Raw genomic sequence first — 21,042 nt, 5'->3', positions numbered from 1 at the left:
CTGGAGAATAATTTTAAAACAACTGAACACACGCACACGCAGTCAAGCCGCGAATCGACCGCAACAGTTTCATGGAGATCAACACGTACAAGAACGGCCAGGAAGCAAACATCGAAGTCAAATTCTCAGGCGAGCCTTCCCCGAAGGCAGTCTGGAGCAAAGCTGGAAAGGTAGGAACCATCTGCCAGAGCATGCAATTTTTTTATTACTGAAATGTACATAGACGTAAATTGTACATAGGTAGCTAGTGAAATAGAAAGAGACTTGTGTGAATATCTTTGTATTGTGTTTGTAGTAGATGATTTTTTTGTACAACAACAAATTGTGCAAAGTTTGAAGGTAGGTACACAGGCACATTAATGTAGAGATATGCAGAGATGATGTTGAAAACGTTTAAAATGCTGCTAGGCTTATATAGGCAGAGGTTAATGTAGCAGATGATACAAAATATATAACATATCGTTTTTATTTCTTTGATTTCAAGAAGAAAATTGAGTGGGTAGTTTGTAAAATGTGTAGAATATCAGATAAACATTAATACACGCATGGATATTTTATAGGAGGAAGTTCAATAGAATTGTGATGTTTTTAACAAAAATAATTTTTGAATAAATATGTATCTCGATGCCAGTTCTTGATAGTTATGTAGTTTCAAATGTCTATACATATGTACCATGAAGTTATAGCGATGTACGTGATAAATTTTATTTAAAAATTTTGCGCATATTTTATTTTTTCATTCATTAGTTCATTCATTCTTTCATTAATTAATTCATTCTTTCATTCATTCATTTATTCATTCGTTTTTATATGTAATTTTCAAGAAATGGCGCCTAACACCGCCTCCAATAACACAGCCCAAATAACAAAAAAAATCATCATAACTACCCGTGTGTGTTTGTGCAACAGTTTGAATGGGAAACCGTAACATAAAAACACACACAAACACACACATCCATGCACATATCCACACACAAACACACACATACATACACAAAATGCTTAGCCATTGGTCGAAGATAAACTTATCAAAACCAGTACCAAGCCTTTTGAAGTGAGAGTTAACCCATGCTTGCTTGATATATCGCTTGTGATTGACCGACTGATTGATTGAATGAATGAATAAATGAATGATTGAATGAATGATTGAATGAATGAATGAATGAATGATAGATTGGTTTCTTACAAATGATGATGATGTTGGCTGTGTTGGTATTGTTTGTTAACGTTAAAGCCTTTTTTCTCATCAAATTATTCAATTTAAAGTTTTTTTTTCAAATTTTGATTCACGTTTAAGCCATTTTTTCATAATATTTTCGTGCTTTTTCACCTTTCAAATATATTTTTTGTCCTCCTTTGTTAGTTGATGTATTTAACTTTTTCATTTTATCGTAAAGTAAGAAACTTTTCGTCCTTCTCGCCATATTTTTTCAAAGTTTTTCAAAAAATTCCGAAAGAATAAGTTGAGTAGTAATAAATTTTCTCGTGTTCATATTAAAAAATGGCTCTATTTTTAATGAAAAAAATTTAAAATAATAAAATTGCTAACAGTTTTAAAAATATTATACCAATATTATTATTATTTTATTGTTGTTTATTACATTTATTATTATTATTTGGTTGCGGGTGAACGTGAATTTGAACTTACATTTGTATTTTTGTGGGTTTCATTTAAATTAGTTCCTCACACGGATGCATGTTATTTAATATTCTTTGTTTGAAGCTAACAAAATAGTTTTTCGCGTTTTATATTTATATTTAAACTGTAATAATGATTTTCATCATCATCTTCATCCTCTTCATCATCTTTATTGATATTTAAGTTTTTAACTATAATTTTACAATATCATCAGCTCAATTGCCATCACCATCCTCACATCGTCATCATCACGTCACCATCACAACTAACTGACACTCAGACATTAGAGAAAGGAGAAAACATCAAGCAAACCGACCAAGACTACGTAACGAACCTCATATGGAGAAAGCTGACTCGTAAAGATACCGGTAAAATCGTTATAACCGTTTCTAACGAATACGGTATGGACCGAGCCGAGCTAGAATTGGTTGTATTCGGTAAGTGTTTGTGTGAGTGTGTGTGTGTGTGTGTGTGTGTGCGTGCGTGTGTATTTATAATTTTAAAGTTTTTTTTTAATTTTTTGACCTGGTAGGACCACCGGGCAAGCCAAAAGGTCCATTGGAGGTCACAGATATCCAGAAGGACAGTGCAACAATTGCATGGAAACCACCTGCTGATGATGGCGGTAAACCGATCACGTGAGTGTAACTTTCATCATCTTCTTCGTCATCGTCACCATCATGTTCATCTTCACCATTATCCTCTTCATCATCTACCCTTTACAAAGTGGCTACACATTGGAGAAACAAAACGTGTCCACCGGAAAATGGGAACCAATATCCGGAACCATCCCACCGGATGTGCACGAATTCAAAATACCGAAACTGAAAGAAGGCGAGGATTACAAATTCAGAGTGAGGGCCGAGAATGAGCTGGGGCCAAGTGAGCCGCTCGAAACTGAGAAATCTGTCCTTATTAAGAACCCCTTCGGTAGGTTTCGCGCAATTTTTTTTCTAAAATTTCGACTTAATTGTTATGCCACGTAATTGTGTTCATGGAATATTTTGAACTACTACCCTTCTACTACTATTACTACCACAACTTCTAATCTTACCATGACTGTCAATTATATATTTATGAATAATTATTTATTAATTAATTATTAATTAATTATTAATTCAGATCCATCCGATCCTCCCGGCAAGCCTTTCGTAGTAGACAGCGACAAAAACTTTATAAAAATAAAATGGGAAAAACCGAAAAAAGATGGTGGCGCCCCCATAACCGGTTACAACGTTGAAAGAAAGGATCCCAGAACTGGAACTTGGAGCAAGGTCAACACGGAGCCTCTCAAGGTCAGTCTTTAACAGATCGTTTGGGTGTTGAATTTGATCAAACGTTTCAGTAAATAGCTAAGCCCAGCCAATCAAACACACTAGGAACCCGAATTCAGAGATGATAAAGTCCAACCGAACAAAGACTACCAATACCGAGTGACAGCTGAGAACGAAGGTGGCGAATCAAAACCAAGCGAACCATCTGATCTCATCAAAGCCAGACCTCTCAAAGGTTCAGTGCTCATATAATTTCACCTTTTTTATTCTTTAAAAATCGGTACATATGGGGTACATATAGGAACACATGTTCGTTTTTTTTGTCCATTCATTCATTCAGTCAGTCAGTCACTCACACATTCATTCGTTCCTTTATTAATTTATTCTCTCATTCACTCACATACTTATTATTAATATCTATTTACATACTATTCATTTATTTAATCATCATTATTCATTCATTTAGACGCCCCCAAAGTGGACCTAAGCCTATTGGCTGGTAAAGAAATCAGGGTGCGAGCGGGAGATCCAATCAAAATCGAGGTGCCAGTTAGTGGAACGCCCAGACCTAACATCAGCTGGTCGAAAGATAAAAAAGATTTGCCCCCGTCAGATAAGGTGTGAAGAGTAATGTTACATTGATTCGCACAACAGAGCACACCACTAAATTACATCAAATCGCACTGCAACCAATGACAGGCGAGACAAGAAATCACGGACGACCCGGTAAAGGGCGACGACAAAGCCACCCTAACAATCCCCGCATCGACGAGGGCTGACTCGGGCAAGTACACCATCAAAGCCAGCAATGAGTTTGGCGAAAGTTCTGGTGACATTACCGTTATTGTTTTAGGTCGGTTAACTTTTGCTACATCATAACCATTATTATAATAATTATTATTTATTATTATTATTGTGATTATTGTGATTATTATGATTAATAATATAATTAAAATGGCACAAACATCAACCTTGCCACACAGACAAACCTTCCCCACCAAGAGACTTGAACGTAAGCGAAGTCTTCGCCGACAGATGCACACTCGACTGGAAGCCACCGGCCGACGATGGTGGTGCCGAAGTCACTGGTCTGTTATTTTGTAATTTTAATTTATGCTAATTAAGTGCGTTAATTTATTCTAATTAAGTAACCTGTCATGTTAACAGAGGTACACAAACACACGCATGCACATAAACGAACAGGCTACATTATCGAGAAATGTGATGAGGATACCGGTCTGTGGCTACCGATAAGTGACGTCATCAGTGGAACGAAGCACGTGGTCAAGGGCCTTAAGAAGGGGAAGAAGTACAAGTTCAGGGTGAAAGCAGAGAACCAATATGGCGTCAGTGATCCAGTTGAAACTGATAGACCGATCCTAGCTAAGAACCCATATGGTTAGTTAAACATTTAGTTATGTGATGTTCAATTTCACCATTTTGATCATCGTTATCATATTTAATATTCACTAACTCAATTTTCTTAATTCCCCACCTAATTAAAGATAAACCGGATCCTCCCGGCAAGCCTGAAGTGACAGACAGTGATAAAGACTTCATAGCGATAAAATGGGAGCCCCCAGCAAAAGATGGCGGTGCTCCAATAACCGGATACAACGTAGAAAGGAAGGATCCCAAAACTGGCACCTGGAAAAAAGTTAACACGGAACCTCTCAAAGTGAGGATGAATATTTGTGAGGATGAATTGCGAGAGAGAGAGAGAGAGCTGATGACAACAGTGAAAATTTTATATATAAACTTATGATGAAAATACCAACGATGTACATTACGAAGTTAATGAATTACAACCTTGATCTTAACTCAGAAACCAGAATTCAAGGACAAGAAGGTTCAGCCGGGCAAGGAGTACGAGTACAGAGTCACCGCTGAAAATGCTGGAGGCGAGTCTGATCCCAGCGAAGCATCCAATCCCATCAAAGCTAGGCCATTGAAAGGTAGGCTGCTGCTGATGAGGGCGACGATGATGATGATTACGTTGTGTTCGTAATGGTGGCGATTGTGTTACAATGTATACGCATTGAATAAACTAAACTATACAAAATATTGTAAAATCTTTTCGCATACAGCTCCACCTAAAGTTGATCTATCTGGATTAGGCGGTAGGGATGTGCGTGTGCGAGCTGGAGAGCCATTGAAATTGGACATCCCTATTTCTGGAGCACCAACTCCAACTGTTACTTGGCAAAAAGATGCTAAAGATCTTCCTCCGTCTGAAAGGGTAAGGAAGAAATCACCTCAATCTTCAGTTCAACTTCAAACTTTTTAACTTTATAAAAACAAATCACTCACTCATTTATTAATTCAAACGATCAATGCCAGATTGAACAGAAAAACGGTGAAGAGGAGGCCAGCCTGCACATACCTGTCACAAAGAAATCCGACAACGGAAAATATGCCATCACTGTTAGCAATCCGAACGGAGTTGATACTGGATACATCAACGTTATCGTTCTAGGTGAGCTACTGTTATTTCAATTCCAAACTAAAACAGTAGAGTCTACTAAAAAATCATGTCGATGTAATCGATAAATAACGAGTTTAACTTCAAAATCGTTTGATATCGATTTGTTTGATACCGGTAGACCGACCATCGCCGCCTGAAAATCTGCAAGTATCTGACGTGAGAGCAGAACAATGCAAGTTATCCTGGGACCCGCCAGCTGATGATGGCAACGGTGAAATAACTGGCTACATCGTTGAAAGGTGCCAAGAAGGTACCAACTTCTGGGAGAAGGTTCCGGGAAATACCATCGGAACGAAGCATACAGTCCGTGGTTTGGAGCCCGGTAAGAAATATAAATTCAGAGTTAAAGCTGAAAACCAGTACGGAGTGAGCGATCCATGCGAAACTGATAGATCTATTCTGGCCAAAAATCCGTTTGGTTAGTAGTTTCGATCGTTTGGAAAAACAATTTATCGATTTGATCTGATTACTTATTGTTATAATTACAATCATTCATTATGGTGATATTTCTGTTACAGACCCGCCAGGCGAGCCTAAAGACTTGCAGATTGACAAATATGATAAGAGTTCCGTGACTTTGAAGTGGAAAAAACCGAACGACGATGGAGGCAATTCCATCAAAGGTTTGAAAACTACGCTGGCCAATTATTTTTTTTTACAAGTAAAATAATTTAAAGCAAATATATATTATTTTATTGGAAAATTAAAAAAATTAGGTTACGTGATCGAGAAGTGCCCGGCAAAGGGTCGCGGAGATTGGACGCCTGTCAATTCTACGCCGACAGCCGGCACAACATTCACAGTACCAAACTTGACGGAAGGAAGTGAGTGGGAGTTCAGAGTGGTGGCTGTCAACGACGCTGGTCCCGGCAAGCCAAGCAAGTCGACTGGGCCTCACAGAGTCAGGGACCAAGTCTGTGAGTAGAAAAAACTTCCCTGTATTGAAACGATTCAAATGTTTTTATATGTGTAATTAATTATTTTACTTAAAATACTCATGGAAATAAAATTTTTCAGTTGCCGCCGGCCCGCCCGGAACACCCACCATCGACAGAGTGTCCCCAAAAGCAATTGATCTTTCGTGGGAGAAACCCCTGGACGACGGAGGCGGTAAAATAGAAGGCTACATAGTTGAGGTGAAGGATAAAGATGGCGAATGGAAGGAGGTCAGTTCAATTCCCGTCAAAGACACTCACTGCACTGTACCAAACTTGAAAGAAGGAGAAACTTACCAGTTCAGGGTTAAGGCTGTTAACGAGGCGGGTCCTGGTGAACCTAGTAACCCCACTGTACCCGTCGTAGCAGAAAAACCCAAAGGTAATTTGATCAATTTATTAACTTATTCTTAAATTCTGATTTAAATCAAACTTTTGAAACGGATTAAATAACAAACGTCCAGAAAAACCAAGCATAGATTTGAGCGGCATCAAAGATATAACGGTGAGGGCAGGGCAAGACATAAAAATAGCCCTACCAATAAAAGGTTGGCCCGTTCCTACCGCCACCTGGTCGCTTGGAGATAACGTTCTCGATAAGGGAGGCAGAAACAAAATTGAGGTGCTAACAATTTCATCTTTTTAATTCGTTACATTTTTCACTACATTTAGTCGAGAATATCTTTTAATTTTAATTCATGAAGTTTTTAATGGTTTTAACGGACATTTTCGTGAGAGCGAACAAACATCCATGCAAATGATAAAACAATTTTTAGAATATAAACTTACGATTGATAAATGTAGACGAGCGAAGACCAGGCCTTGTTAGTTATAAAAGACGCAGTGAGGAAAGATACAGGCCCTTACAATATCGTTATTAAAAATGATTCAGGAAGTGCTGAAGGAACAGTCAACGTTACTGTGCTCGGTGGGTTCTTGAAGACAATTTGTTTGTTTGTTTGTTGGTTGGTTTTATTTTTCTGTACTCATGATGCGACATCATTTTGATTGCATAATTTATAATAACCACCTGTGCAACGTTTCAGACAAGCCGTCTCCGCCAGAGGGACCCCTGGAACCAGTCAGCACCTCCCCCACCGAAATCACACTCGAATGGAAACCACCGAAAGATAACGGCGGCTCCAAAATTGAAAAATATGTTTTGGAAAAAAAACCTAAAGGTTCTAACCGCTGGACAAAGGTGCCAGGAACGATCGGACCCAACGATACGCAGGCAACCGCCAAAAATTTGGAACCAGGAGAGGAGTATGAGTTCAGGGTGATGGCTGTCAATGAGAATGGAGAGAGTGATCCTCTGGTTACTACGGAACCAATCGTCGCCAAATATCCATTTGGTGCGTTTATCAATAAATTGCTGTAGATAAAAAATGAGTTTCTTTAAATTTTGAGAACTATATCTGAAACCCTTTGGTACAAAAACTGTTATTTAAATACACAGATCCTCCTGGCAAGCCAGGAAAACCTGAATGTCAGGGAACAACTGAAGACTCGGTAACATTATCTTGGGACCCACCGTTCAGGGACGGTGGAAGGCCCATCAAAGGATACGTGCTCGAGAAAAGAGAAAAAGGGGCCAAGAAGTGGTCCAAGTATGTTTAAATTTTGTAACTATTTTTGGTCGATCGTACATTCAATCAGTCGGTCAGATAATTCAGACATTCATCTTTCAAATCGTTCTATTAAAATGATATTTCGTAGTTTATTCTTCACTGAATATTATAAGCACATGATAAATATTATTAAACTATCCGTAGAGTTCCGGCTGAAATCACAGATCCGGAGTTTACAGTGAAAGGCTTGGTGGAAGGAAGACCGTACGAATTCAGGGTAGCTGCCATCAACGATGCTGGCCATGGAGAATTTTCTGAACCATCAGAAGCGATCAAACCCGCACCACCACCATGTCATTATTTATTATTAATTATGTTATGAGCATATTATTATATTATTAATTACGAATATTAACAATAAAATATAATCAAATTTTTAATAAATACTTCTATTGTACAACACGTTGCTCTTCACATAAAGCCAAATCCCATCATAAATTGACATATATTTTTATCAATAAAAAAATGTTACAAAATAATATGGCTCTCTAAAATTTTATTTTTACAACTGTTTGTAAGTTATTTAATATTTCAGATCTTAATTTCAAATATGTTTTTAAAAATCACATTTTTTTTTAAAATCCCAACCGTTTTAAGATTTTTTACAAATTTTAATCTCACAATAAGCTGCACCAAGAGTGCTAGATTCTCTCCTCGGAGATGTAAGGGCAAAGGTCGGCGAGCCCTACAAAATAAAAATTCCATACAAAGGAACCCCTGTGCCCGATGTCACCTGGTTCAATGTCAGTTCAAATTTCTTGCTGTCTACCATTCATTTTTTATTATCTTATGCGATGTAATGCGGAGTTGAATGTTGAAAATTTGTCACATATTTGTAGATTGTTTAATTGTATGGCCTTTGACTATCTGACTGTGAATGCACAAATTACTATAGACGTACATGCACTGTACACACATACATAGAGCTAATTATTTCAATTGAAACGTTCTATCTTTTAAGGGAGCTAAACAATTGGATGAGGATGGTAGGATATCGTTTGAAATAAAGGATGACGAAGTTGTTCTCCTTTGCAAATCAGCCAAGAAAGAAGATACAGGTTCAGATAATTATAATAGTTAACACTTTAACAAAATTTAGGTATGTAATGTGTAAAAATAATTTTTATGAATCAATAGACTTGTTGTTTAAGGATGGATTTTATTACGGAAACAATGAATTAACGTTTCAAACAGTTTCATCACTTCATATTTTCATTTGCCAGGCCGCATATCAGCCGTCCTAAAGAACGTGAAGGGCTCCGACACAGCGTACGTGAACTTGGTGGTGGTCGACAAACCTGGTGCTCCAGAAGGACCCCTTGAAGTTTCCAAGATCACCCCCGAATCTTGTAAACTCTCCTGGAAGCCTCCCAAAGTTGGTTTCCTTCTGAAATTAGAAATAAACTTTTGTTTTGTTTGGTGTTGGATCATTTTTAAAATGTGTTGTTGATGTTGAGTAATTATAATCATCAATAAATCTGGTAATGAATTTATCAGGACGACGGTGGCAATCCAGTTTCTCATTACGTAGTTGAGAAGAAAGACAAGACATCAGGTCAGTCACAGGACCATCAAATACACGCATACGAAAAATAACTTAAAGTCATTCAAACAGCTCACTTTTAACACTGCTTATCTTCCAATTAAACATAACAAAACAGGCAAGTGGACTCCAGTGAGTCGTTTCTGCAAGGACACTGAATGTGAGGTGAACGACCTGGAGCCAGGCGAGACCTACGAGTTCAGAGTTTCCGCTGTTAATGAGAACGGCCAGAGCGAGCCACTGCTCACTGATAAGCCGATCGTTGCCAAGCATCCTTTCGGTAAGTTGTTTCTATTTTTTTATGTTTCTCCTCATTCGAACAAGTTTTTTACTTCAATTTCAGACCCGCCAGGCAAGCCTGGAAAGCCGACGATTGAAGATGCGGACGAGAGCTCTGTCACTCTCTCCTGGTCCAAACCAATCAACGACGGGGGCAACAAAATTAAGGGCTACGTCATCGAAGCCAAGGAAAAAGGGTCGAACAAATGGACGCCACTAAATCCGAGAAACCCCTGCCACGATACAACATTTACAGGTGGTTCATTTCATCTCAGCATTTCTTATAAATACGCACGCTTGCAATTAATTGACCTTTAAAATGTTAGAACGCTTGTCAAATATGATTTTATCTTTTTGTCAATGTTTGCATAGCTCAAAACTTGGAACCGAACGTTGAATATGAGTTTCGTGTGTTGGCCAAGAATGAAGCAGGACTCGGAGAACCAAGCGCGCCATCTGATGCCGTTATCACTAAGCCTAAACCCAGTTAGTTTTCAAACTTTATAATGAATGTGATGAAAAAAATCTTTAAAAAGTTAACAAAATTAATATTTTATTTTAAAAAACTATCAAAAATGAAATTTTATTTTCTACAGCGAAAGCTTCAGCCCCTGGAGCACTGACTCCTGACAAAGTTGGGCCACACTCGATCGATCTCAGTTGGACGAAGCCTGCCAACGACGGAGGCAGCCCCATCAAAGGTACTTCTCAGTTCTTTCTTCAGAACAAGAGCTCAATTTATTATTTGAACTATTTTAATTTTTCATAAATAAAATTTTCAGGCTACAGATTGGAGAAGAAAACTCCGTACGGAGACTGGGAAGCAGTTTCAGACGCTCCAATCGTCGGAGAGACAGCAACAGTTCCAGATTTGGTGGAAGGTGAGGAGTATCAGTTTAGAGTCGCTGCAATTACAGACGTAGGTGTCGGAGATTTCAGCTTAGCTACTGCCCCAATCAAAGCAGAAAAGCCGAAACGTGATTATTTTTACATTTTTTTACTTAATATTCACTTAATTTTATTTCATTTAACAATTTTTTTAATAAAATCTAAAATTCAAAAACATTCCAGGCGTGCCAGACTCACCCGAAAACTTGCAGGCAACAGAAGTTTTTGCCGACCACTGCAAGCTGGCCTGGCTGCCTCCGTCCGACAACGGCGGCTCCGAAATAACTGGATACGTGGTGGAGAAGTGTCTCGATGGAACGGACAACTGGGAGAAAGTTCCTGGAATAGTCTCCGGAGAGTCTCACGTCGTGAAAGGATTGGAGCCTGGCAAGAAATACAGGTTCAGAGTTAAAGCTCAAAATAAACTTGGATTGGGAGAGCCCGTTGAGACTAATAAGGCCATCCTAGCTAAAGATCCGTACGGTCAGTTACAAATCTAAATTTTACGTTTGTAAATCTTTTTCAAAAACATTTTTGAATTAATTTTTTAATTTAAACAATTTAAATTTCAACTTCACAAAGACCCGCCTGGCGAGCCAAAAGATCCAGTGATCACAAAATACGATAAGAATTCAGTCACGTTGAAATGGAAAGAACCAACAGATGATGGAGGCAATCCCATACAAGGTAGGAGAACAATAACATGATCAGAAAAAATTTAAACTAACAAATTATTCCTCAACTCGCCAGGCTACATCATCGAGAAGTGCCCGGCAAAAGGACGCGGAGATTGGACACCTGTCAATTCTACGCCAACAGCCGGCACTACATTCACAGTACCAAACTTGACGGAAGGAAGTGAGTGGGAGTTCAGAGTGGTGGCTGTCAACGACGCTGGTCCCGGCAAGCCAAGCAAGTCGACTGGGCCTCACAGAGTCAGGGACCAAGTCTGTGAGTAAAAAAATTTTATTTAATATCAGTTTAAAATATTTTTAATAATAATTAAAATATATATTTTTAAATTTTTGCATCAAACAGTTGCGGCCGGACCACCGGGAACCCCTCAGGTGGATGAAGTCACTCCAAACTCAGTAGCCCTGTCTTGGGAGAAACCATTCGACGATGGCGGTGGAAAAATTGACGGCTACATCGTTGAGATGAAGGACAAAGATGGCGAGTGGAAAGAAGTCTCGCCATTAGTGAAAGATACAAAATTCAAAGTACCACACTTAAAGGAAGGAGAAACTTATCAGTTCAGAGTGAAAGCAGTCAATGAGGCGGGTCCAGGGACTCCCAGTGCCCCCACTGCTCCCGTCGTTGCCGAAAAACCTGCTGGTATGTTTATTAATAATAAATTGTTAAAAATTTAAATTGTGTAAAAATTTTTAACGGAACAGATAAATTCTTCAATACAAAATAAAATTTTTACATTCTAAAAATTGTTACGAATTGACGGCTAATAAAATATCGTCATGTATCTTTCTTCAGAGAAACCAAGCATTGATTTAAGTCAGATGAAAGATATAAACGTGAAAGCTGGTCAAGAAATAAAAATTGTCGTTCCAATAAAAGGTTGGCCCCTCCCGACGGCTACCTGGGAACTCAATGGAGCTCCTATTGAGAAAGGTGGAAGGGTGCATATGGAGGTGGGTATGGAAATATTAAAAAATTTAATTCAACGAAATGATTTTCAAAAAACTGAAAATTTTTAAATTATTCTTGCGACCAAACAGGTTCAAGAAGATAAAGTCATATTGACAGTAAAAGATGCAGCAAGATCTGACACGGGCAAGTATGATTTGAAGTTGAAGAACCCGCACGGAACTGCAGAGGGTTCCCTTCACGTTAACGTCCTTGGTGAGAATTAACTGAGTAGTATAAATAAAGAGTATATTTGAAATTAAATGAACGTTTTGAAATATTTTTTTGTTGCGTTAAGACAAGCCGGCAGCACCTGAAGGACCTCTCGAGCCAGTCAGCACCTCCCCCACCGAAATCACATTGGAATGGAAACCACCAAAAGATAACGGAGGTGCCAAAATTCAGAAATACGTCCTCGAAAAGAAACCTAAAGGTTCCAACCGCTGGACAAAGGTACCAGGAACGATCGGACCCAACGATACACAGGCAACCGCTAAAAATTTGGAACCAGGAGAGGAGTATGAGTTCAGGGTGATGGCCGTCAATGAGAATGGAGAAAGTGATCCTCTGGTTACTACGGAACCAATCGTCGCCAAATATCCGTTCAGTTAGTAGCGTTAATACGGTTAAAACTCAATATTCAAAAACTGATGTCTATCACTTTTTGACGTGCCGATTTTAATCACATAGATCCACCCGGAAAGCCAGGCACTCCTGAATGTCTGGGAACGACGGAGGACTCCATAACATTAACGTGGGAGCCTCCCACCAGAGATGGCGGCCGACCAATCAAGAGTTACGTCGTCGAGAAGAGAGAGAAGGGATCGAAAAAATGGACCAAGTAACTTTAAAAAGATTTTTAAATATTTTTAGAAAATGTAAATAAACCGTAAAATATTATGTTGATTGTTCCAATTTTGCAATAAATAGATTAATTTTTTTTATCCACAGAGTGCCTGAAGAAATTCTCGACAACGAAGTAACGGTGAAAGGATTGAAAGAAGGAAGGGAGTATGAGTTCCGAGTAGCCGCAGTGAATGACGCAGGACCAGGTGCCTTCTCTGATGCATCGGAGGCCATCAAAGCTGCCCCTCCTCCCAGTTCGATCCATTTCCTACAATTACAACTATTTCTATTTTTATTGTTTTAAATAAAATTTAAAAAACCTCTTCTTTTTATTATTATTTCCTGATCGAACGTAACGTCTAAAATCGATGGTTGATTTTGATGATTGATTTTATTTTCAGCTGCTCCGAAGGTTCTTCTCGACCCGAGTTTGAGCGAGGTGAGAGCAAAAGTAGGAGAACCATATAAGATAAAAATTCCATACAAAGGCACACCCGTTCCTACTGTTAACTGGTTCAATGTTAGTAATTACATCATACAATCTACCTACCACGTTCATCTCAATTTTAATTAATAGCCAGTTATTTTCATGACATACTTCAGCAGCCGTTTTAATTTTTTTCATTTATAATGTAAAAAAATTATTTTTAAAAATTTTTGAATCAGGGTCCGAGACAAATAAACGAAGATGGAAGAATATCATTCGAAATAAAGGACGATGAAGTTGTTCTCCTCTGCAAATCAGCCGAAAAAGCCGACGCGGGCCGCATATCAGCTGTCCTAAAGAACGTGAAAGGCTCCGACACAGCGTACGTGAACTTGGTGGTGGTCGACAAACCTGGTGCTCCCGAGGGACCTCTCGAAGTTTCTAAGGTCACCCCCGAATCCTGCAAACTCTCCTGGAATCCACCTAAAGTTGGTTTTTGGGCGTTAAATTTTCAAAGTTTTAGTATAACTGAATTTCAACATTTATTCAATTTAGTTTTAATGAAGTTTTACTGAGTTGCTTTTCAATTCAAATTTTACGAAGGATAACGGAGGTGATCCTATCACTAACTATCTCGTCGAGAAGAAAGACAAAACTTCAGGTTCTTTCTAAATTAACTTCTAATATTAAAAATTCATCAATCTCACATAAAATAATTTACAAATTTTTTTGTCATAATTGCTAACAACTAATTAAAATTTTGACTAGAACACAATAATTATAATATTAACCATGATAATTAAAATTTTTTTTATATTTTTAGGTCGTTGGACTCCAGTGAGTCGTTTCTGCAAGGACACTGAATGTGAGGTGAACGACCTGGATCCAGGCGAGACCTACGAGTTCAGAGTTTCCGCTGTTAATGAGAACGGCCAGAGCGAGCCACTGCTCACTGATAAGCCGATCGTTGCCAAGCATCCTTTCGGTAAATTCGTTGATATGATTGGCGCTATAAAAATTAAATGATTGATAGATTTGGTTAAAATAGTGTTGATGCTGTTATTGAAATGTTAATTCTTACACAGACACACCTGGCAAGACGGGCACTCCTGAAATTGTGGACGTGGACGAGGGTACTGTGACACTTTCGTGGACAAAACCGATCAGTGATGGAGGGGGCAAGGTCAAAGGTTACGTCGTGGAGGTAAAAGAGAAGGGAACAAACAAATGGAAGCCACTAAATGAGAGGCGTCCTTGCAAGGATACACAATTTACTGGCTAGTATTTTTTCGTTCCTTGGTTCTTTAGTTCTTAATTATCAATTTCTTGTTATAATATTTCAGTTATGTCCGTGAATAACTATGACTTATGTTTATATTATAATGATGATTCCACAGCTGACGGCTTGGACCCCGATAAAGAGTATGAATTCAGAGTGGTGGCCAAGAATGACGCAGGGCTTGGTGAGCCGAGTTCTCCGAGCAAAGCTGTCCAACCTAAAGCGAAACCAAGTAAGCCGCTTGAAAATTTTTATTCATCAATTTTCTTATTTATTCATCATTCATGTATCTATTCCTAGCCAAAGCCTCGCCACCCGGATCAGTAAAGGTGGACAAGGTGGGCCCTCACGCAATCGACCTCAGCTGGACCAAGCCCCTCCATGATGGTGGAAGTCCAATCAAAGGTGGGCACGCTGCAAAAATTGATTTATTAACGTACATATGCATACACGGACGCCCACTCATACAGAAATGCACAAACACACAAATACACACAAACAAACACAAACACACAAACAAACACAAACACACAGGCTACAAAATAGAGAAGCGTACACCGGGAGGAGATTGGGAATCTGCTTCGGACACTCCTATTTTCGGCGAACAGGCAACAGTTTCGGATTTGAATGAAGGTGAGACTTACGAATTCAGAGTGGCCGCCATCACTGATGCCGGCACTGGCGATTTTAGTTTAGCCACGCCTCCCGTCAAAGCCGAAAAACCTAAACGTTAGTTTCATTTTTTTTAATGTATGATTTTATTGAACAACTCGTTCTATGAATGTTTAAACTCGAATACAATTTGTAAAATTTTGTTATCGGAAATTTGTACACCAACAAATGTTTTTAAAAGTTTGACATCGCACGTTTTATAAACTCTAATCTGGCATCAACATCTGTTTTCAAACTTTGTAGACGCTCCCTCGTCCCCAGAGAACCTTCAAGCCACGGATATCCACGCAGACCACTGCAAGTTGTCGTGGCTGCCACCTTCTGATAATGGCGGAGCTGATATCACAGGTCAAATATTTTTTGTGTACTTCTCCGAGTTTATATTAACAAAAGTTCGTGTCGTGAAAATATTTTTTGAATCCTTAAACAAAAATATTCAACACCTCGATATTAGGTTATGTGGTAGAAAAATGTGAGGAAGGTTCTTCAGTGTGGGAGAAAGTTCCAGGAGTTGTCAGCGGTGAGTCACACGTTGTCCGAGGACTGGAGCCAGGCAAGAAATATAAATTTAGAGTAAAGGCTCAAAACAAACTTGGCCTGGGAGAACCAGTTGAAACAAATAAATGGATTCTTGCTAAGAATCCCTACGGTATGTCATTTTGCACGTTTTCTTCGGTCATCTCACAAATTAACTTACCCCAAATTAATGTATCACAGACCCACCAGGCGAACCAAAAGATCCATTAATAACGAAATATGACAGAAATTCTGTGACGTTGGCTTGGAAAGCTCCAAATGATGATGGCGGCAATCCAATTGAAGGTCTGTGAGGTTTTTTGTGCCAGATCTACGCCGCTGTTATTGTCGTCTTCGAAATAAATATTATTATAGTAACATTTTAATTGAAGGTGAAATATTGTTAGTAAGTGTATAACAAATGTTGTAACATTTACTGGCTACAAACTATACTCAAATTTTCTTTTGCCAGGCTACATCATCGAGAAGTGCCCGGCAAAAGGACGCGGAGATTGGACGCCTGTCAATTCTACGCCGACAGCCGGCACTACATTCACAGTACCAAACTTGACGGAAGGAAGTGAGTGGGAGTTCAGAGTGGTGGCTGTCAACGACGCTGGTCCCGGCAAGCCAAGCAAGTCGACTGGGCCTCACAGAGTCAGGGACCAAGTCTGTGAGTATCTATCATGGGGAAAATGAAAAAAAATTTTTGAAGTATTTTCGAAATACATTTTTATCAATTCAGTTGCGGCTGGAGCTCCAGGAACACCACGCGTTGACGAAATTTCACCAAACTCTGCAACACTTTCCTGGGACAAACCGCTGGATACAGGAAACGGAAAAATTGATGGCTATATTGTTGAGATGAAGGACAAAGATGGCGAGTGGAAAGAAGTTTCTCCACTTGTAAAAGATAACAAATTCAAAGTACCCCACTTAAAGGAAGGAGAAACATATCAGTTCAGGGTGAAGGCTGTCAACGAGGCGGGTCCAGGGACTCCCAGTGCCCCCACTGGACCCGTTGTTGCCGAGAAACCTGCTGGTTTGTACCTTTATTATTTTCTCTTTTTTCATGTAAATACTAAATCGAGTTCATTTAATCGATGAAATCCCTTATTTAAACCAGAAAAGCCAAGCATAGATTTGAACGGCATAAAGGACATAACAGTAAAGGCGGGCCAGGAGATCAAAATAGCAGTTCCCATAAAGGGTTGGCCCCTCCCAACTGCTTCTTGGCAACTGGGAGATGAACCGATTATTAATGGAGGAAGAGTTAAAATGGAGGTTTGTAATTTTTTAAATCTTTAATAAAATAACAAAAAATCAAATTTTAAAATGTTCATGAATGTAAAATTTATTCATTTGTTTATAATGTTTCAAACAGACCACACCAGATTTTGTGTATCTTTCGATAAAAGATGCATCCAGAGCTGACACCGGCCCTTACAAACTTCATCTCAAAAACCCATCTGGGACCGCGGATTGTGTTGTCAATGTTACTGTTCTAGGTTGGAAAATTGAAATTTTAAAAATATTTTCTAAATTTTAGATAAAAAAGTTATTTATAAAAATGCTCATTAATATAAATTTCAAATTGTCATCAATAACAGATAAACCGGCAGCACCCGAAGGACCATTAGAAGCAACCGATACCAAGCCCACCGAAATCACTTTAGAATGGAAACCACCAAAAGATAACGGAGGTGCCAAAATTCAGAAATACGTCCTCGAAAAGAAACCTAAAGGTTCCAACCGCTGGACAAAGGTGCCAGGAACGATCGGACCCAACGATACGCAGGCAACCGCCAAAAATTTGGAACCAGGAGAGGAGTATGAGTTCAGGGTGATGGCCGTCAATGAGAATGGAGAAAGTGATCCTCTGGTTACTACGGAACCAATCGTCGCCAAATATCCGTTCAGTTAGCTCGAATTTTTTTACTTACTCCTATTAACGTTATGCTGTAACATTAACCGTTATGTTTCCTATGAAAACATCAATTTTTTTATTTTTCAGACGTTCCTGGAAAACCAGGTGCCCCAGAAGCTGTAGGTACCACTGAAGATTCAATAACACTGAGCTGGGAGCCACCGTTTAAAGATGGAGGCAGACCCATCAAAGGTTACGTCCTTGAGAAGAGGGAGGCGGGGTCAAAGAGGTGGAGCCGAGTGTCTCCTCACGACATCGACGATACGACCTTCACCGTTAAGAACCTCATCGAAGGCAAACCTTACGAATTCAGAGTAGCAGCAGTCAATGAAGCCGGCGTCGGCGCCTTCGCTGAATGCGACAAAGCCATCAAGCCTCAGGCGCCAGCTAGTGAGTAATTTTATTTTATTATAAACATTTAGCTGTATGTTTTCTAATTACGATTCGCTTCATTTATATTGTTTTGTTATCTTACTAATTGTAAATTTTAAATTTTAAAAGTTTTTCTAAGTCAAAATTATAAAACAATGGAAATGAACACATTTCGTAGCTGCTCCGAAAATACAACTGGATGGACTGCCTGGAGAGATCTACGCCACTGAGGGAGAACCATTCAAAATAAAAATTCCATTCAAGGGAAGTCCCGTACCCACCGCTCAGTGGTTCAACGTGAGAAAGTTTTTATTACTACTAATTATAATAATTTATTAAATAATTACGATCATAATAATTCAGAAAAAAAAAATTGCTTTAGGGGTCAAAAGAAATTTTAGAAGACGACCGCATGAAAGTAGAAATTGGCGACGGCGAAGTGACCTTGACTTGCAGGGCAGCTAAAAAAGATGACCAAGGACGTTACTCCATCACTCTTAAAAACCCGAAAGGAACTGACACAGCCCACATTAATGTCAACGTTATCGGCAAACCTGGTCCACCCGAGGGCCCCTTGAAAGTTTCAAAAATAACTCCAGAATCCTGTTATCTTAGCTGGGATCCGCCAACTGTTTGTCCATACTTTTAATTCTTACTCTGTTTAAACTTTTATGACAGAACAATATTTTTTATTTTATATTAGTAAGCACAATTACTTTATTTTTAGAAAATCTATATATCGATTTTAATTGATAAATCAAAAAAATAGCACGATGGTGGTCGACCAGTGACCCACTACTTCATTGAGAAGAAGGACAAAACATCTGGAAAGTGGACGCCGGTGAGCAGATATTGCAAAGGAACAGGTTTTGAAGTGGGTGACCTCGATGAGGGTGAGACTTATGAGTTCAGGGTGTCGGCTGTCAATGAACTTGGCCAGGGCGAACCACTCGTTACTGACAAGCCAATTGTCGCTAAGCATCAATTTGGTTAGTTGTCAGTGTTTTGTTTGTTTCGTGGAAATCTGTCGTTTCATTTTTCATTATAGGCTTTCTAAGCTATATAATTTTTCCATATTACGCAGAGAAGCCAGGAAAAACTGGCACACCGAAAGTTGAAGATGTAGACGAGGACTCCGTGACCCTTTCCTGGGCCCGACCAATGGACGATGGAGGAAACAGAGTTTCAGGGTACGTCGTAGAAGTTAGAGAGAAGGGATCAGATAAGTGGAAGCCAGTCAATGAGAAGAATCCCTGCAAGGACAATCGATTCACTGGTTTGATGTTTTTATGCCGCTTGGTATTATATTATATCTGCGAGTTAATCATGTTTTAAAAATTTGTATTTTTAGTTGGAGATCTGGAGAAAGGTAAAGAGTACGAATTCAGAGTTAGAGCCAAAAATTTGGCGGGTCTAGGCGATCCAAGCAGTCCGTCGCAAACGGTCACACCTAGATCGAAAGCATGTAAGTCTTCGCTGTAACGTTTCACACTCAATCCTAAAAAAAAAACAAAAAATTTTCGGTATAAACATTTAAATAATTTCAATTTTTAAATTTCAAGCCAAAGCATCACCACCCGGTCTGCCATCTGTCGACAAAGTAACGAAAAACAGCGTTGATTTGAGCTGGACGAAACCGCGTTCAGATGGTGGCAGTCCCATACGGGGCTACCAAGTCGAGAAGAGGCTACCCGGTGGAAGCTGGGAGAAGGTTTGTTATTGTTCATTTTAGTTATTTGCTAATTTTCCATTTTCATCAACTTTTTTAAAAAATTTTATTACAAAATATCAATCATACTTAATACCGAAATATTATTTTAAAGCTTTCATTTACAACAATTTTCTTCCTTAACAATAGGTGAATCACATACCGATTGAAGGTGAGAAGATTCACATTCCAGATTTGGACGAGGGTAAGGAGTATGAGTTCAGGGTGGCTGCCGTAACAGAGGTTGGTCCTGGAGACTTCAGTCTTAACACGGCTCCCGTCAAAGTTTGCGAAAGAAAAGGTTACAACTTTTTTTCGTACTATTAATTCAATAGCTCTTAATAATGCAAGGCATACACTTATCAATGCAACTGTTAAGAATTAATATTTATCTTTCAAAATCAAAATATCAGCTGAAAGATTACCAGAATTCTTGCAAAGACCAGCTGATTCAACGACGCCGTTGGATGAAGATGCTAAATTCCAAGTTGTGGTCGATGGAGAACCTTTCCCGAAAGTTAAATGGTAACTTATTTTTTTAGTTTTCCATTAATTTTTTTCAAACGCTTGTTTAGTTTGTTCATTTATTTATAATATATAAATAAAATGCTATTTGTTCATTTTTTCAAGTCTCAAATTGTATTGCCATTCGCATGTCAACAACTGAATTTAGAGTAACGTCTTGAAGACTTGTAATCTGAAAAAAATTCTGAAGAGACTAACTTGAATGCTTGAATAACCAAATTATTCATTCGAAACCAGGTTTAAAGACGGTTTTGAGTTGAAACCAGGCGCGAAGTATCGCATTGTTGAGGACGATGGAAAAGTTCAGCTGATCGTGAAAAATGTCCATCCTGACGACGCTGGCGACATCACGTGCGAGATATCAAATCCCAAAGGAAAGGATAGTGCTACTGCTCGCCTCATCGTTCAAAGTTGGTTCGCGTGAGATGTTATGGGGCGGGCGCTTTATGTGGTGC

At 38.9% G+C, this 21,042-nt stretch overlaps 1 protein-coding gene across 1 annotated transcript in view; it reads left to right on the top strand.

Annotated features, from left to right (window-relative positions):
* Window positions 1-21,042, top strand: part of HELRODRAFT_191869 (hypothetical protein) — a gene marked incomplete at its 5' end in the record, with an annotated part of 40,037 nt that overhangs the window by 11,189 nt on the left and 7,806 nt on the right. Inside the window, 68 exons of the mRNA XM_009019860.1 lie at window positions 43-170; window positions 1,007-1,054; window positions 1,920-2,076; window positions 2,172-2,277; window positions 2,367-2,569; window positions 2,762-2,934; window positions 3,019-3,148; window positions 3,380-3,531; window positions 3,613-3,766; window positions 3,897-4,001; window positions 4,117-4,311; window positions 4,419-4,591; window positions 4,739-4,868; window positions 5,001-5,152; window positions 5,254-5,389; window positions 5,517-5,816; window positions 5,917-6,021; window positions 6,115-6,315; window positions 6,416-6,715; window positions 6,798-6,955; window positions 7,138-7,261; window positions 7,380-7,688; window positions 7,793-7,943; window positions 8,109-8,257; window positions 8,592-8,707; window positions 8,926-9,022; window positions 9,188-9,339; window positions 9,462-9,519; window positions 9,626-9,787; window positions 9,851-10,042; window positions 10,159-10,272; window positions 10,383-10,487; window positions 10,569-10,763; window positions 10,858-11,157; window positions 11,257-11,361; window positions 11,425-11,625; window positions 11,713-12,009; window positions 12,163-12,320; window positions 12,408-12,531; window positions 12,614-12,922; window positions 13,006-13,156; window positions 13,267-13,415; window positions 13,563-13,681; window positions 13,828-14,076; window positions 14,192-14,249; window positions 14,412-14,573; window positions 14,674-14,778; window positions 14,986-15,099; window positions 15,168-15,272; window positions 15,402-15,596; window positions 15,783-15,887; window positions 15,994-16,188; window positions 16,257-16,361; window positions 16,528-16,728; window positions 16,801-17,097; window positions 17,182-17,339; window positions 17,440-17,563; window positions 17,666-17,974; window positions 18,070-18,372; window positions 18,533-18,651; window positions 18,737-18,985; window positions 19,124-19,343; window positions 19,439-19,630; window positions 19,706-19,819; window positions 19,917-20,065; window positions 20,213-20,363; window positions 20,476-20,587; window positions 20,825-20,997. Of these exons, the coding sequence (XP_009018108.1) occupies window positions 43-170; window positions 1,007-1,054; window positions 1,920-2,076; window positions 2,172-2,277; window positions 2,367-2,569; window positions 2,762-2,934; window positions 3,019-3,148; window positions 3,380-3,531; window positions 3,613-3,766; window positions 3,897-4,001; window positions 4,117-4,311; window positions 4,419-4,591; window positions 4,739-4,868; window positions 5,001-5,152; window positions 5,254-5,389; window positions 5,517-5,816; window positions 5,917-6,021; window positions 6,115-6,315; window positions 6,416-6,715; window positions 6,798-6,955; window positions 7,138-7,261; window positions 7,380-7,688; window positions 7,793-7,943; window positions 8,109-8,257; window positions 8,592-8,707; window positions 8,926-9,022; window positions 9,188-9,339; window positions 9,462-9,519; window positions 9,626-9,787; window positions 9,851-10,042; window positions 10,159-10,272; window positions 10,383-10,487; window positions 10,569-10,763; window positions 10,858-11,157; window positions 11,257-11,361; window positions 11,425-11,625; window positions 11,713-12,009; window positions 12,163-12,320; window positions 12,408-12,531; window positions 12,614-12,922; window positions 13,006-13,156; window positions 13,267-13,415; window positions 13,563-13,681; window positions 13,828-14,076; window positions 14,192-14,249; window positions 14,412-14,573; window positions 14,674-14,778; window positions 14,986-15,099; window positions 15,168-15,272; window positions 15,402-15,596; window positions 15,783-15,887; window positions 15,994-16,188; window positions 16,257-16,361; window positions 16,528-16,728; window positions 16,801-17,097; window positions 17,182-17,339; window positions 17,440-17,563; window positions 17,666-17,974; window positions 18,070-18,372; window positions 18,533-18,651; window positions 18,737-18,985; window positions 19,124-19,343; window positions 19,439-19,630; window positions 19,706-19,819; window positions 19,917-20,065; window positions 20,213-20,363; window positions 20,476-20,587; window positions 20,825-20,997 (11,307 nt within the window). The remainder of the gene's footprint in view (window positions 1-42; window positions 171-1,006; window positions 1,055-1,919; window positions 2,077-2,171; window positions 2,278-2,366; window positions 2,570-2,761; window positions 2,935-3,018; window positions 3,149-3,379; window positions 3,532-3,612; window positions 3,767-3,896; window positions 4,002-4,116; window positions 4,312-4,418; window positions 4,592-4,738; window positions 4,869-5,000; window positions 5,153-5,253; window positions 5,390-5,516; window positions 5,817-5,916; window positions 6,022-6,114; window positions 6,316-6,415; window positions 6,716-6,797; window positions 6,956-7,137; window positions 7,262-7,379; window positions 7,689-7,792; window positions 7,944-8,108; window positions 8,258-8,591; window positions 8,708-8,925; window positions 9,023-9,187; window positions 9,340-9,461; window positions 9,520-9,625; window positions 9,788-9,850; window positions 10,043-10,158; window positions 10,273-10,382; window positions 10,488-10,568; window positions 10,764-10,857; window positions 11,158-11,256; window positions 11,362-11,424; window positions 11,626-11,712; window positions 12,010-12,162; window positions 12,321-12,407; window positions 12,532-12,613; window positions 12,923-13,005; window positions 13,157-13,266; window positions 13,416-13,562; window positions 13,682-13,827; window positions 14,077-14,191; window positions 14,250-14,411; window positions 14,574-14,673; window positions 14,779-14,985; window positions 15,100-15,167; window positions 15,273-15,401; window positions 15,597-15,782; window positions 15,888-15,993; window positions 16,189-16,256; window positions 16,362-16,527; window positions 16,729-16,800; window positions 17,098-17,181; window positions 17,340-17,439; window positions 17,564-17,665; window positions 17,975-18,069; window positions 18,373-18,532; window positions 18,652-18,736; window positions 18,986-19,123; window positions 19,344-19,438; window positions 19,631-19,705; window positions 19,820-19,916; window positions 20,066-20,212; window positions 20,364-20,475; window positions 20,588-20,824; window positions 20,998-21,042) is intronic.

The sequence above is a fragment of the Helobdella robusta genome (genome assembly GCF_000326865.2).
Source record: "Helobdella robusta unplaced genomic scaffold HELROscaffold_26, whole genome shotgun sequence".
Taxonomy (NCBI): Eukaryota; Metazoa; Annelida; class Clitellata; order Rhynchobdellida; family Glossiphoniidae; genus Helobdella; species Helobdella robusta.
The sequence above is the reverse complement of the archived record's forward strand: the minus strand, read 5'-3'. Positions and strand labels throughout refer to the sequence as shown.